We start from the raw sequence: 13,631 nt of genomic DNA on the forward strand, positions 1-13,631 counted from the left end.
GTGATACAACCAGAAGGTTTTGTCAATCCTAAGGATGCTAAAAGGTATGCAAACTCCAGCGGTCCTTCTATGGACTGGAGCAAGCATCTCGGAGTTGGATCATACGCTTTGATGAGGTGATCAAAGATTTTTGGGTTTATACAAAGTTTGCAAGAAACTTGTATTTACAAGAAAGTGAGTGGGAGCACTACAACATTTCTGATAGGTATATGTGGATGACATATTGTTGATCGGAAATGATGTAGAATTTATAGAAATCATAAAGGATTGTTTGAATGGATTTTTTCAAAGGAAGACCTGTGTAAAACTACTTACATGTTGGGTATCAAGATCTATAGAGATAGATCAAGACGCCTGACAAGACTTTCACAGAGCACATACCTTGACATGATCTTGAAGGAGTTCAAGATGGATTAGTCAAAGAAGGAGTTCTTGCCTGAGTTTTAAGGTGTGAAGTTAAGACTTGAAGCTCGACCATGGCAGAAGAAAGAGAAAGGACCAAAGTCGTCCCCTATGCCTTAGCCATAGGCTCTATACGATATGTCATGCTGTGTACCGCGATGTGCCTTGCCACGTGTCTGGCAAGGGGGTACAAGAGTGATCCAGGAGTGGATCATTGGACAGCGGTCAAAAATTTCCTTAGGAATAAGGAAATATTTCTTGGTTATGGAGGTGATAAAGAGTTTGGCGTAAAGGGTTACGTCGATGCAAGCTTTAACACCTATCCGGATGACTCTGAGTAGCAAACCGGATACATATAGTGGAACAACCATTTGGAATAGCTCCAAGTGGAGCATGGTAGCAACATCTACAATATGACACAGAGATTTGCAAAGTACACACGGATCTGAATGTTGGAGACCCGTTGACTAAAACCTCTCTCACAAGCATAACATGATCAAACCCTAGAACTCATTGAGTGTTAATCACATGGTGATGTGAACTGGATTATTGACTCTAGTAAACTCTTTGGGTGTTAGTCACATGGCGATGTGAACTATGAGTGTTAATCACATAGCGATGTGAACTAGATTATTGACTCTAGTGCAAGTGGGATACTGTTGGAAATATGCCCTAGAGGCAATAATAAAATGGTTATTATTATATTTCCTTGTTCATGATAATTGTCTATTGTTCATGCTATAATTGTATTAACCGGAAACCGTAATACATGTGTGAATACATAGACCATAATATGTCCCTAGTAAGCCTCTAGTTGACTAGCTCGTTGATCAATAGATGGTTGTGGTTTTCTGACCATGGACATTGGATGTCCTTGATAACGGGATCACATCATTAGAAGAATGATGTGATGGACAAGACCCAATCCTAAGCATAGCACAAGATCGCGTAGTTCATTTGCTAGAGCTTTTCTAATGTCAAGTATCGTTTCCTTAGACCATGAGATTGTGCAACTCCCGGGTACCGTAGGAATGCTTTGGGTGTATCAAACGTCACAACGTAACTGGGTGACTATAAAGGTGCACCACAGGTATCTCTGAAAGTGTCTGTTGGGTTGGCACGAATCGAGACTGGGATTTGTCAATCCGTGTGACGGAGAGGTATCTCTGGGCCTACTCGGTAATGCATCATCATAATGAGCTCGGTGTGACTAATGAGTTAGCCACGGGATCATGCGTTACGGAACGAGTAAAGAGACTTGCCGGTAACGAGATTGAACAAGGTATAGGGATACCGACGATCGAATCTCGGGCAAGTAACATACCGATGACAAAGGGAATTGAATACGGGATTGATTGAATCCCCGACATCATGGTTCATCCGATGAGATCATCGTGGAACATGTGGGAGCCAACATGGGTATCCAGATCCCGCTGTTGGTTATTGACCGGAGAGAGGTCTCGGTCATGTCTGCATGGTTCCCGAACCCGTAGGGTCTACACACTAAAGGTTCGGTGACACTAGAGTTGTTATGGGAAATAGTATGTGGTTACCGAAGGTAATTCAGAGTCCCGGATGAGATCCCGGACATCACGAGGAGTTCCGGAATTGTCCGGAGGTGAAGATCAATATATTGGACGAAGGGTATTGGAGTCCGGAATTGTTCCGGGGGTACCAGGCTATGGCCAGCATGACCGAAAGGTGTTTCGGGGGCCCCGGCAAGTGTTGCAGGGCCTCATGGGCCAAGGGGAGGGGCAAACCAGCCCACTAAGGGGTTTTGCGCCCCCACACCCTTTCCCACGTTGCTTGGGGAGGTGGGGCACCTCCACCTGACTTGGGAGGCAAGCCTCCACCTGGCTTGGCTTGGGGGGCAAGTCTCCCTAGGGTTTTCCTAGGGAGATCCAATCTGCCCTGGCTGCCGCCCCCTAGGGGAAACCCTAGGGCACCTCCCCCTCTCCCGTCCCCCTATATATAGTGAGGGGGTGGGAGGGCAGCCGTGACCCTTCCCCTGGCGCAGCCCTCCCCCTCTCCAACTCCTCCTCCTCTTCCGTAGTGCTTGGCGAAGCTCTGCCGGAGAACCACGAGCTCCTCCACCACCACGTCGTCATGCTGCTGGAGTTCTCCCTCAACTTCTCCCCTCCCCTTGATGGATCAAGAAGGAGGAGACGTCCCCGGGCTATACGTGTGTTGAAGGCGGAGGCGCCGTCCGTTCGGCGCTTGATCGGATCTTCCGCGATTTGAATCGCCGCGAGTACGACTCCATCAACCGCGTTCTTGTAACGCTTCCGCTTAGCGATCTTCAAGGGTATGAAGATGCACTCCCTCTCTCTCTCGTTGCTAGCATCTCCTAGATTGATCTTGGTGACACGTAGGAAAATTTTGAATTATTACTACGTTCCCCAACAAAGGGTTCACGCAGACACCCTAATTATTCTCCAGAGGTGGAATCTCTTTTTGATAACTTATATCATTGGCAGTACAAAATCATCTATCTATGCAGTTGATAGATGTAGTGATCACATATCCATATGGATCACTAGATTCAGACATAGATGGTTCCCAATGGAATCTCATTTTGAATCGAAATGCAAAACACATCATACATTGTGTAAAAATCAATATTTCACCATATGTCTTATTGTTGTCGATACATTTTGGTACAACTGACATAGTTAGTTCCTTGTACACAAGGATTACTCCTACAATGTGATTACCCATGCATGCCTATCATACATAGGTATTACTCCTGCAATGACGAAGCACATGATCATCTTAATGATGGATTTTGAGATGAAAGGATTGGGTAAAACCTCGAGCACCTTCACTCATACATTATGGTACACAAGGTTGGAAAAAGCGGTAGGCGTAAGCGAGGCGGCTGGCCTTCGCCTAGTCCTAGGCGTTGCTTAAGCGCCCTAGCCGCAGCCTAGGCGGTTATATAATTTTTACTATCAGGATGTATATGTGGTTATTATATGTGTATTTTATTAATTTAGGGCATATAAGTATGTTAACTACCTACTACTATGATTGGAATATGGCCCTTTTGGCATATCAGTGCAATATGGCATGATTTCTCGCTTGGATAGAGAATTTCGGTTTTGCTCTGCCTAGACTTCTGCCTATGCCTAGGAGAGGCATTTGGCCATTGCCTAGCGCCTAGGAGTGCCTAAGCGCCTCCTAGGCACTGCCTTTTCCAACAGAGGGTACACTACATTGTCTCTATCCAAAATATATTGGAGACATTCATTGTGGATAAAACTTATGCATCCATAACTCGCATGGCTTCATTCTCTAGACGTAGAGAAAGATCCATTAAAACCATGAGTTGATGGGAATGCGATATTGGGACATAAAGTTCCATATCCTGGTGCCATTGGACCCACAACACATAATTGGTCGGGGCTCAAGAATATCTTTCGATATCTCCGAGGCATCAAATATGTCCTAGTATTTTAGTTTCAGAGAAATCCGAACACCAATATCATTGGATACATCGATCAGATCCCTACTATGTCAAACCGTGGACAAGCTTTGTGTTCCTGCTAGGTGTGGTAGCCATCCCATGAAAGTCTTTGAAACAGACCTTAGTGGCTACATCCACCAGCCATTATCTCTAAGATAATGTTGCTTGTGTTGCCCGGATGAAACATGTTACATAGTAAGCAATATCACTATATTGCTCATCTTACAAGTCAAATCTTGCGTCTGATTTGTTCACCAAGTCTCTACCAACTTCTACATTCCAGAAATATGTTCATGGAATTGGTATTTGATGGCTTCGGAATTTGCAAGAATCAGGGGGGAGTACCTTCCTGAATTGTTCATGTTTAAAGCTTCATATTATACTCTTTTTCCATTCATGAGTTTACTTTACAGGTTCTCGTAAAGGTTTTTAATGAGGTAATATCAACATGAGATTATATGTCTTTCTGTTTTCCCCACTGGGGTTTTAGGAAAGTATGCACGTCATATTTATTGGCCTCCGAACTCTATGAGTTTTCTCTATTGAGTTAAAAGAGACAATAACCATTATATGTTCCATCATTTTCTTCTTATTTTTTCCACTGGGTTTGAAGGAGTTTTAGCAACATACCAAACACTTTGCTCCTCACATTTTCCCTAGAGGGTTTAGGAGGAGTATCTAATGAAGATGATGATATTACATGAACAAATGTAGATTAGAGGGAGTGTTAGAGTTAATTAACATGTATTAATTATGGGTGCTAACCATCGCATCTGTATGGAACGGACGCATCCTCTGGTTGCATCCCCTCAACTTGTATATAAGCATCACTATCAATGAAAGAGAGACACTATTCACGATGTATTGCATCCCTCAACTTGTTTATAAGCATCACTATCAATGAAAGAGAGACACTATTCACGATTACATCCTGTTCTCGTTTACTTTTACTCTTAGTTGGTAGGTCTGGTGGTATGAGAAGTGTGGCTCAATGATGACACACTTTTTTCTTCTTCTATTGCGACGTACCTCAAGCTCGCTGCTAGCATTGCTCACTCAAAGTTATGCTCGTTGCCTAATTACCAGCAGGTACTTGCTTCGCTTTTATTTACTCCGTATATTAGTTATGGCCTAATTCAAATTTTATAAATTTTGATTAGGTTTATCAAAAATAATCTAAACTTTCATAATAAAAAATGTATATGACATGAAAATATATTGAATGATGATTCTGGTATTGATTTGGTATTGTGGATGTTATTTTTCTATTAACTTGATCAAAATTTAGAAATTTGACCTGAGACAAGCTAATATATGGAGTGAATAAAAACGGAGGGAGTAGCTAACATCCACGGGCCATCATTTTTAATCTTGCTTCGAGAAGAAATCTTGTGGCTCCCCCTCCGATGGCCTTTGGGCCGTGGAGGTGCGGAGGATCTCGGCCCGCCGCCGGCGGGAGGGACCCATTCTCATTTTTGTTAGGTTCAACGTCTTGGTTGGGGTGTGCGGTGGTGGGCCGGTGGCAATGTCCCTCAGTAGGAATAATGTCTCTCATGTCCTATCCCCGCCCCGATGGTGCGAATAGCGTCGTCAGAGAATGTGTGGAGGTGTGTCTCCCTCGGATCTCGTGGGATTCAGCCGATGTTGGTCTTCGGTGGATCTATCTGGATTCATTTTTTGTCTGTCTTCGTCGTCTGGTTACAAGTTTGATCTTTTCGATCTACAACTCTCTTCATCAACGATGGTTGTTGCTTTGGTGCGCTGGTCTTTTGGGGCCTTAGCTCGACGACTTCCCGACTGTTTACTACAACATGGTTTGTGTAGTTTCGATGAGGAAGGGGCGATGACGACGGCACGCCCTCGGCTTGCTTCAGTGTTTGTAGTCGTCGCTAGGTGGTCCGTAGACCTGGTTGTAATTTTTATTATTCCCTCTGTTCACTTTTATAAGGCTTAAAAAACATTTCAGACAATGTGCAAAGTAGCCTATTTTCAGTTGCCTGAAATGACTTATAAAAGTGAATGGAGGGAGTACCTTTTATGTTCTCTGTACCGCCGTAATTGATGAATAGAGTGGAATTTTTTCTTGGAAAAAAAACAACGAAGAACAGGAAGAGGGCGACCAGCAGTGACACGCCACCTAGCCGGCGTCCAAACAGAGATGCCCCCGCCCCGCCTCCTCATTTGGTCCGCCGAGAAAATTGGCTATTTGCCACTTTCAATACGGGCTTCGCACAAATGCCACTCTCAAGATTGACTTCGTAAAAATGCCATCCAGCTCATGTGTACTTTGATTAACATGCCATTTTTTTCTTTTCCCGTTGCTTTTCTTTTTCTTTTCTATTTTCTGGCACCTGAAAGGACCAAAGTGCCATTGGACCTTTCAACCTTATCCGATGCGTCTGTGGGCTGATTGGATGAGGGATTGCTCGAGGCTGGCTAGCTCATCATGTCGCTGATGCTTGCCCGAGCAACCACAGGTCGTCGCCGTTGCTCGCCCACAGCTGCGCAGGTCGCCGGAGGTACTTGCCCATGCCTACTGGCGCCGGCGCAGCTCACCCTCGCCTTGCCGATGCCTGCACGAGACACTGCAGCTCGCCGCCGATGCTTGCGCACGTCTGCACGTGCCGGCGCAACCTCGCGGGTGCCTGCGCGAGCCACCACAGCTTGCCGCCGGTGCTGGCCCACGCCAGCACAGCTCGCCTTCCCCTTCACGCGTTGGCATAGCTTGTCCCGAGAGCCAAGACATACGAGGGCAGCGTTGAACAGCAGCTGCGAGATGGCAGCACCGGCTGGAGGAGATGGATGCGTGTACATGTTCTGAAGACGGGGATGCAAGCAACCTGTAAGTGACGCTTGCTCTAATCTTGTACTTGAATCTCGCATTGCAATTTGGCAATTACATGTATCTAATCACAGTGTATGTATACCTGCTTGTGTACCTATTCAGTGTATGTAAAGATAGGAAAAAGGAATTGCAGTCAGAGGAGAGTGTACGTTTGCCTTCCACAAATACAATCACAGATACAATTAAAGCCACTAGTGAAGTTTCTTGCAATCTGTTCTTCTGCACTTGCTGTAGCTTATTTAAAGACGGGAAATGAAATTGTAGCTAGAAGTGGCAAAATATGTAGACCTCAAAATTCAGTATGGCAAGGGAGAGACATAATACCGTCCGGAAAGATTGGGCTCCATGTCGCCACTTCCTTGTCGAGCCTCGCCGAGGAGATCGGCGGCACGCAGCTTCGACGAAATCGGCGGCGGCGAGAAGATCAGTGTCACGCGGCGGCGAGGAGATGGAGGCGGCGTCCAGAGGTTGACGCAAGACGTGGATACAGCAAGCACGTTATTCTCGGCGGGCTGCACGCTCTCTTCTATTTCAAGTGCGCTGATTGGATGCCAATTACGTATTTACGTGAAGATAACTTCAGGGGCAGTTTAGTCTTTTCCGGTGCCCGTAAATGGGAAAAGAAAAAGGGAAATCTGTAAAAAGGGTGGAATGACATGTTAATCAAAATACACACGAGTTGGGTAGCATTTTTACGAAATCAATCTTGAGAGTGGCATTTGTGCGAAGCCCCATATTAAAAGTGGCAAATAGCCAATTTTCTCTTTCGTTCGCACGAGAGATGGACTGGAGCGAGCTTTGATGGCTGATGGGGGCCCACTCCCTTCTCGCGGTAGTCTCGTACCACAAATCAAATCGGCAACCGCTGCAGCGAATCAATCGCTCCCCCGGATTTCCCAATTTTTTAAACACAGGCCCGACAGACAGCCACCTCAGCTTAGTACTCCGGGGGAAATCCAATGATTCCATACCTCAGCTTAGTACCACCTCAGTTTAAGGGAGTAGATGGTATGGAATCCCTTAATTATTGCGGAATTATTATAGGAATCCAATGAGAGCTTTGCGTGCAGACCCTAACACAATGCCGGTTTTGTATTGTGGGCATACGCCTAACCATTTTTGCTTGCTCATACTCAGTCGCTTGGAGTTTTCGTAGGCCTCAGCCAACTAAAATCGCAAGTTACTAATGACAAAAGAAAATACTACACAGGATCACTAGTAAGAATGCCGTGAGAAAGTCCGGCAACAAGAAGACGACGGTCGTCAGTTGTTAGTTTCGAAGAACGGCGTATCTGTTCCCGGGTCTGTGTACACACTGTAAGGTTTAGCATTTGGTAGTATCCACTTCACTCCGAAATTTACAAAAAAAAAAGATGATGTAGGACACAATAAGGATAACATCATTTTCATATTTTCAATCACCCGTGCGGTGGTGGTATGCTTGCTTGATGGTCAAATTCTCCCGTACTCCTTTTTATGTGATAAGCGCGATCTTATTTAAACAGTTGTCATTCTATTTCAACACCTCTTTGATTCAAATGATTTATAAAAGATTTTCTGGGTATAGGATTTTTTATGATTTTTTCTATATAGATCATATACTAGACTTTTTTAAAGGATTCCTTGTTTAGGAGAGTTTATCATTCACTCAAACCTTTTGAAATTAATGATTTGTTGCTCCATGACTTAATCAAACAAATGGAAATCATGAAGAATTTGCATGGGCATGGCATCCCAATCATGTGTTTTCTATTCCTATGTCTTTAGAGTCCTGCAAATCAAAATCAAACATCAGCGAATCATGCGGAAGCACAACTCTCCCGCAAAATTACGGAAATGGTAAAAATCTAACATCAAATTTTAAACCATGTTGGCTGTGTGCATCGCTCGATTCAGAGGTCGGAGGTAGTCCTCCCTTTCAAAAAGATTTTTTGACAAAATCAAATGTTTTTTGTGAAAAATTGTGTTTGCTGTCAGGATGACAATTAACTTTTGCAAGCATGACAAATCCTGACAAAAAAAACCCAGCTATGCTTGTTAAGGAAAATTGTCATTATTGCGACAACACAATTTGTCATAATAAACATTCGATTGCCATACTAAAAAATCCGACGTTCGATTTGCAGCGAAATCTATTATTATGACAACACAAATTGTCATAATAAACATTCGATTGCCATGTTAAAAAATCCGACGTTCGATTTGTAGCAAAATCTCAAAATTAAATGCTCTTTCAATACCCGATATCTCGAGGTCCCTGGATGCAATTTTGGGAGACCAAGTCCAAGAGACCAAAGCACAAGAGCAGCAGCGCAGGCGACACGAGGACCAGGACAGTATAACTTGACGCCCCGCTCGCTCAGCCTCAGCCCATTCCAGTCGAGGAGGACGGCAGCAGGAAAGGGTAGAGCCAATCAACCGATTCCCCCTCCCCACTCCACCCCGCGCCGCAGCGAGAGCGAACTGGTCCCTGCCTTCCACTGCCGGCCGCGTCGTCGTCGTCCCCTCCCTCCCTCCCTCTCGCTGCGCTCCCGTCCAAGGTAGCCTCCCCCCCTCCCCCGATCCCTCCCTGGCGATCCCTCCCCGCAGCAGCATTTGCTCCTCGGATCTGGCCTCCCGGCCCTCCTCCTCTGCGGCGTGATCCGTTTTCCTGTCCCAGTAATTTCTAGGTGTTCTGTGGGTTAGATCTCGCCGAATTTGGTCAGCGCGGATGAAATGCCGGGGCGTTTAGTGCTTCCTTGACCCTCTCGTGGCGCGGCTGGGAGCAGCGGCGGAGTTGGAGATCTATCCATCATTGGGAAATCGGTGCGAAATCGAGGTTTCGGTGTAGTAGGTTGATGGATATTAGGCCATGGATGGGATTGTGGTAGTCATGCGGAAATTGGGTCGGTGAAATCCGGCCCACCCACTACTACGCTCGGTGATGCTTAGGTTGTTGAGTTGACTCTACCATGTCACTGATCTAGTTCACGGTGAATTCCTGTGTGGCGGTGCTTCTAGCTGTTTTTCGTGCGGTTTGGGGTCGTAAGTGGTTATTGGTACCTAGTAAGTATTTCGTCGCATGATTGCTCAACAAAAATGAAGTGTTTGTTTACAGAGGAATTTAGGTCAAGGAGAGCTCCCCAGTGCCCACAGTGTAGTGGAATCGACTTTCATATTTAGTGGGAGTCGTTTGCAGTCGACTAGCTTTGATGAAGTTAATTTGTGAAAACCATCTAACTTGCACTAGTTTTTGTTGCTTAGAATAGCTGCATCGTCATATTGTTGTTTGATTGAATGACTTAGTACTGCCTGCAACGTACATTTATGAAAAACGCTCCACGCATTTATCAGAGACGCTCCACTATTTTTCTATGTAACTGCTAGGAGAGGCAGCAGTTTCTTTGTTTTCTTCTTATATCTGTTTCTGGCAATCAATGCAGACTGGGAACATGTCAGATAGTGCATTGCAAGATCTCAATGCTGCTCAATCTGTTGTGCTGGAGAAAAGCAAAGACAGTTCTGTGGAACCCTGCAGTTCTAAGCCCGTGTTAAACGGGAACAAATGTGTCAAGAAGGAAGGAAATGCTGTACCTGCATGTCCTGATGTAACCAATGGATGCGATGCTGTAGTCGTAGATGTTGAATATATTGATTCTGAGGATCTCACGGATCTTCCAGATGTTGACACAAGCCTGAGTGTATGCCTCTAGTTGTTCATATTCATGCTTTTTTGTTGGATGCTTAAAGTTCCTTCTGTAACCGAAGGTTTTCCATTTTCTATTTTCAATAGACTTTGCTTACAAGGTTGGATTCAAAGGATTGGATCAAGACATGTGAAGCTCTTAATAATGTTCGTCAGTTGGCAATATATCACAAGCAAAGGTTGCAGGAGCTGCTGTAAGTTGTTTCCTTGTTTTTGGAGTAACTTTTATTAGCTTACAACACCATCTGTGATTCCATAATGCTGTAAAACTATACTACATCTCTTATATTGAATGTGTCAAATTCCAGGGAGCCTCTAGTTCCTCTTATTGTGAAATCTGTTAAGAATCCAAGGAGTGCTCTATGCAAAACTGCACTTATGACCTGCGCTGACATCTTTAAGGCATACGGTGAACAAATGGTCGACTTGATTGATCTGCTGGTGTGCTTCCCCCCTTCTAAAATGTTAAATATTGTTGTGCATGACTGTATGTGTTTAGTTTTCACTCGATGATTTCTTGCACTAACCATGAAGTCTCTTAAAACATCTTGTCTGTCAAATTTGTTCACAGCTAATGCCGCTATTTCTGAAATCTTCACAAGACAAGCGCTTTGTTTGTGAAGCAGCTGAGGCAGCCCTTATGTCAATGACAAGCTGGATCTCCCCCTCTGTATTGTTACCAAAAATGCAGCCCTACCTCAAGAACAAGAATCCACGAATTCGAGCAAAAGCATCTGTTTGTTTCAGTAAGAGTGTACCACGCCTTGTAAGTGAAAGTCTCACCCAAAAATTTATCTGAGATCATAGCTTATTGTCAAACTATCTCCAACCAAAGTATCAATTAAATACACCACATAGTAATTTTTTTCTGATGTCCCAATGGCTCAATTAGATACAGTTGTACAGATTGATAATTTGACGTCCTTGTGCTATTCTTCTCTGTCCATGGGGTTTAGTTAAGAGTTTACATTGAACGTCTTCCAGAAGTTTATACTTTATTTGGATATGCAGATGCTTTGCTTGAATTTTCTTTGTCATATTATGAAGCTGGAGCTTAGCTGCAGATGATTTCATGCATGTGGTGGAACTTTGATGAGTTCAGAATATTAGTGGCAACTGCATGTTTAGCTGTAGTCTGTATGTTCAAAGATCTTGACACCAGTCATTTCAGTAGGGTGACCATTTATTGGAGATTGAGCATATAAATTATTAGGTGGTGTGGGTCTGCGTGCACCGACTAACTCTTGGTTGCTGTTCTAAATATGAGGAATACAACACTCTATTTGTTTTATGACAGTAACTTCTTCTTTCTATCCAGGGTCTGGAGGGAATCAAAGAATACGGAATGGACAAGCTCATTCAGGTCGCAGCAACCCAGCTCAGCGACCAGCTTCCTGAATCAAGGGAGGCTGCTCGTAACCTTTCATTGGAGCTTCAAGCATTCTATGAGAAGTCTCAAGCCTCTGGTTTGGGCGAAGATGACAGCGCACCTGCTATTTCACCAGAAGCTGAAACCTGGGAGGCTTTCTGCCTATCTAAGCTATCTGCGTTAAGCGCCCAAGCAATCCTCCGTGTCACTGTGGGTGTCCCCGTTACCCCAAAAGAAGGCGGCATCTCTGCTGCTCTGAAAGAAGGCGCCGTCCCTGCTGCCCTGAAAGAAGGCGGCATCTCTGTTGTCGTTGCTCCAAAAGAAGGTGGCGTCCCTGTTGCTACGAAAGAAGGTGCTGCGGCCGTGGGCTGCTAGCGTTGGGAGTTGGCCGACACAAAGCGATGTTGCGATTTTCCACATCCAATTCACGTTTTTGCTGTACATGGTTTATGGGTTGCTCGGTTGGTAAATCGAATCTCCTTTTGCTGGAGTTCTTCAGGCTTGCCGCCTGGGGTGGGTGTTAATATTGGTGCGAGATATAGTCCCTTATAGTTGACTGTATAATCCTTTGGTTCCGTCACTACTTATCAGTTTGGCATTGATTGGTCAATCAGGGAATGTAGGATTTCTTCCACCGTTAGATATTTGGAGTACTACAGCCCCTTTTCTTTATGTGTGCGCGTATGCATTTTTTTTATTTGCATTTTGTGGTCTTTAGTTTTGAATGTACTTGGTTCCATTTGTGTTCCAACCCCTCCGCATGAAGCAAACTAGGGAGCTGCATTAAGCTCAATGCACACCCATCGATAACTCGAGTCATAATCAGGAGAGCGGTGAACGTTTGTAACCGTAGTCATAATCAGCAGATCCGGTCTCTGGCGGCCGCGGTGGCGTGCTCGGAACCATGATGGTTCTTGGCTTCGGGCGGCGCTCCTCTGTCCCTGTCGGCATGGTGCTCTGCAGGGTACAACGGCTTCTGCTGCATCCGGTGGCTCTGCGTCTGGAAGCAGTTGATGGATCTGGTATCTCGTTCTGGAGGTTCGCCGTCGGTGGTCTTCGTGTGGTGCGGTAGGCTATGGTGGATCTCGGAGCCTCTTCTTCGTCGAGGGGTAGCTCCGATGGTGGTGGTGGTTGGTGGGCTTGTTGGCGTCGGTGCGGGATGATGCGCGACTGAGGTGGTGTGGGAGATTGGATGAAAACCCTGTCTCGGTGTTATGCCGTGACGAGCGATGGCGGCAGCTGCGGCCGTCGTTGACCTTCTTGGAGGCATCGTTGCTTTGCTGTCGCACCCTTCCCGCGCGGATCTGGCCATCTCGGCCTCTCCGAGGGAAACCTTTGATCTGGGATCGGACGATGGCGATGTCTTGGTGTCGCATTCCCTCTTGGGGGCTTCGTCTTAGGACCTCGGCATCGGCAAGCGAGGCCGATGGACGGCGGCGGTTGTGACGACCAGGTTTCGTGGCAACGATGATGGTGGGAGCGATGTCGGCGAAGCGACAATGGTTGAGATAGTCGGCTTTTTTCGGGCGTGTCCGCGGGTTTGCCTCACTTTGTTTGTTGCTGTGAAGTCAAAGCTGCTGCAGCGGGGCCCTGTGGTATACGATGGCTGGCTGCAGGTGAACCGTTCGGTGATCTTCAGTGCGCCAGCCGTGCCTGGTTTTGTCCTTCGTAGCTCTTTGTCAGAGTCGGAGTTGTGTTGTCCGGTCGTAGGTGGGTGAGCTTGGCGCGGATCTTCATACTGCTTCCCGCTGCCTCTACAATGTGGGATGGGTCGACGATCGCCTACGGCTAAGTTGGAGTCGTTTGCTCGGGATTTAGGGATGGCGATGACGTCTCTAGGGGAGGAGTGATGACGATGACGTCG

General features: G+C 45.7%; 1 protein-coding gene and 1 long non-coding RNA gene across 2 annotated transcripts; both read left to right on the plus strand.

Moving 5' to 3' along the window:
* The first annotated feature begins 6,549 nt into the window (after positions 1–6,549).
* On the plus strand, positions 6,550–6,905 carry LOC123165120 (uncharacterized). Its single transcript, XR_006482798.1, has 2 exons — positions 6,550–6,710; positions 6,816–6,905. It is a non-coding gene; the product is annotated as an uncharacterized lncRNA (long non-coding RNA).
* Positions 6,906–9,018: 2,113 nt separating this feature from the next.
* LOC123165119 (uncharacterized) lies at positions 9,019–12,439 on the plus strand. The gene is made up of 6 exons (XM_044582749.1): positions 9,019–9,253; positions 10,136–10,393; positions 10,486–10,592; positions 10,707–10,839; positions 10,970–11,164; positions 11,717–12,439. Exons 2-6 carry the CDS (start codon positions 10,145–10,147, stop codon positions 12,140–12,142), a joined length of 1,110 nt encoding a protein of 369 aa, XP_044438684.1. The 5' UTR covers positions 9,019–9,253; positions 10,136–10,144; the 3' UTR covers positions 12,143–12,439.
* Positions 12,440–13,631: the final 1,192 nt, after the last annotated feature.

This window comes from Triticum aestivum, chromosome 7D, assembly GCF_018294505.1.
Source record: "Triticum aestivum cultivar Chinese Spring chromosome 7D, IWGSC CS RefSeq v2.1, whole genome shotgun sequence".
Taxonomy (NCBI): Eukaryota; Viridiplantae; Streptophyta; class Magnoliopsida; order Poales; family Poaceae; genus Triticum; species Triticum aestivum.

Coding starts and splice junctions, on each gene's coding strand:
- LOC123165119 (XM_044582749.1), top strand. CDS start 10,145: ATGTCAGATAGTGCATTGCAAGATCTCAATGCTGCTCAATCTGTTGTG. Junction 10,840..10,969: donor TCGACTTGATTGATCTGCTG/GTGTGCTTCCCC, acceptor ATTTGTTCACAG/CTAATGCCGCTATTTCTGAA. Junction 11,165..11,716: donor GTAAGAGTGTACCACGCCTT/GTAAGTGAAAGT, acceptor CTTTCTATCCAG/GGTCTGGAGGGAATCAAAGA.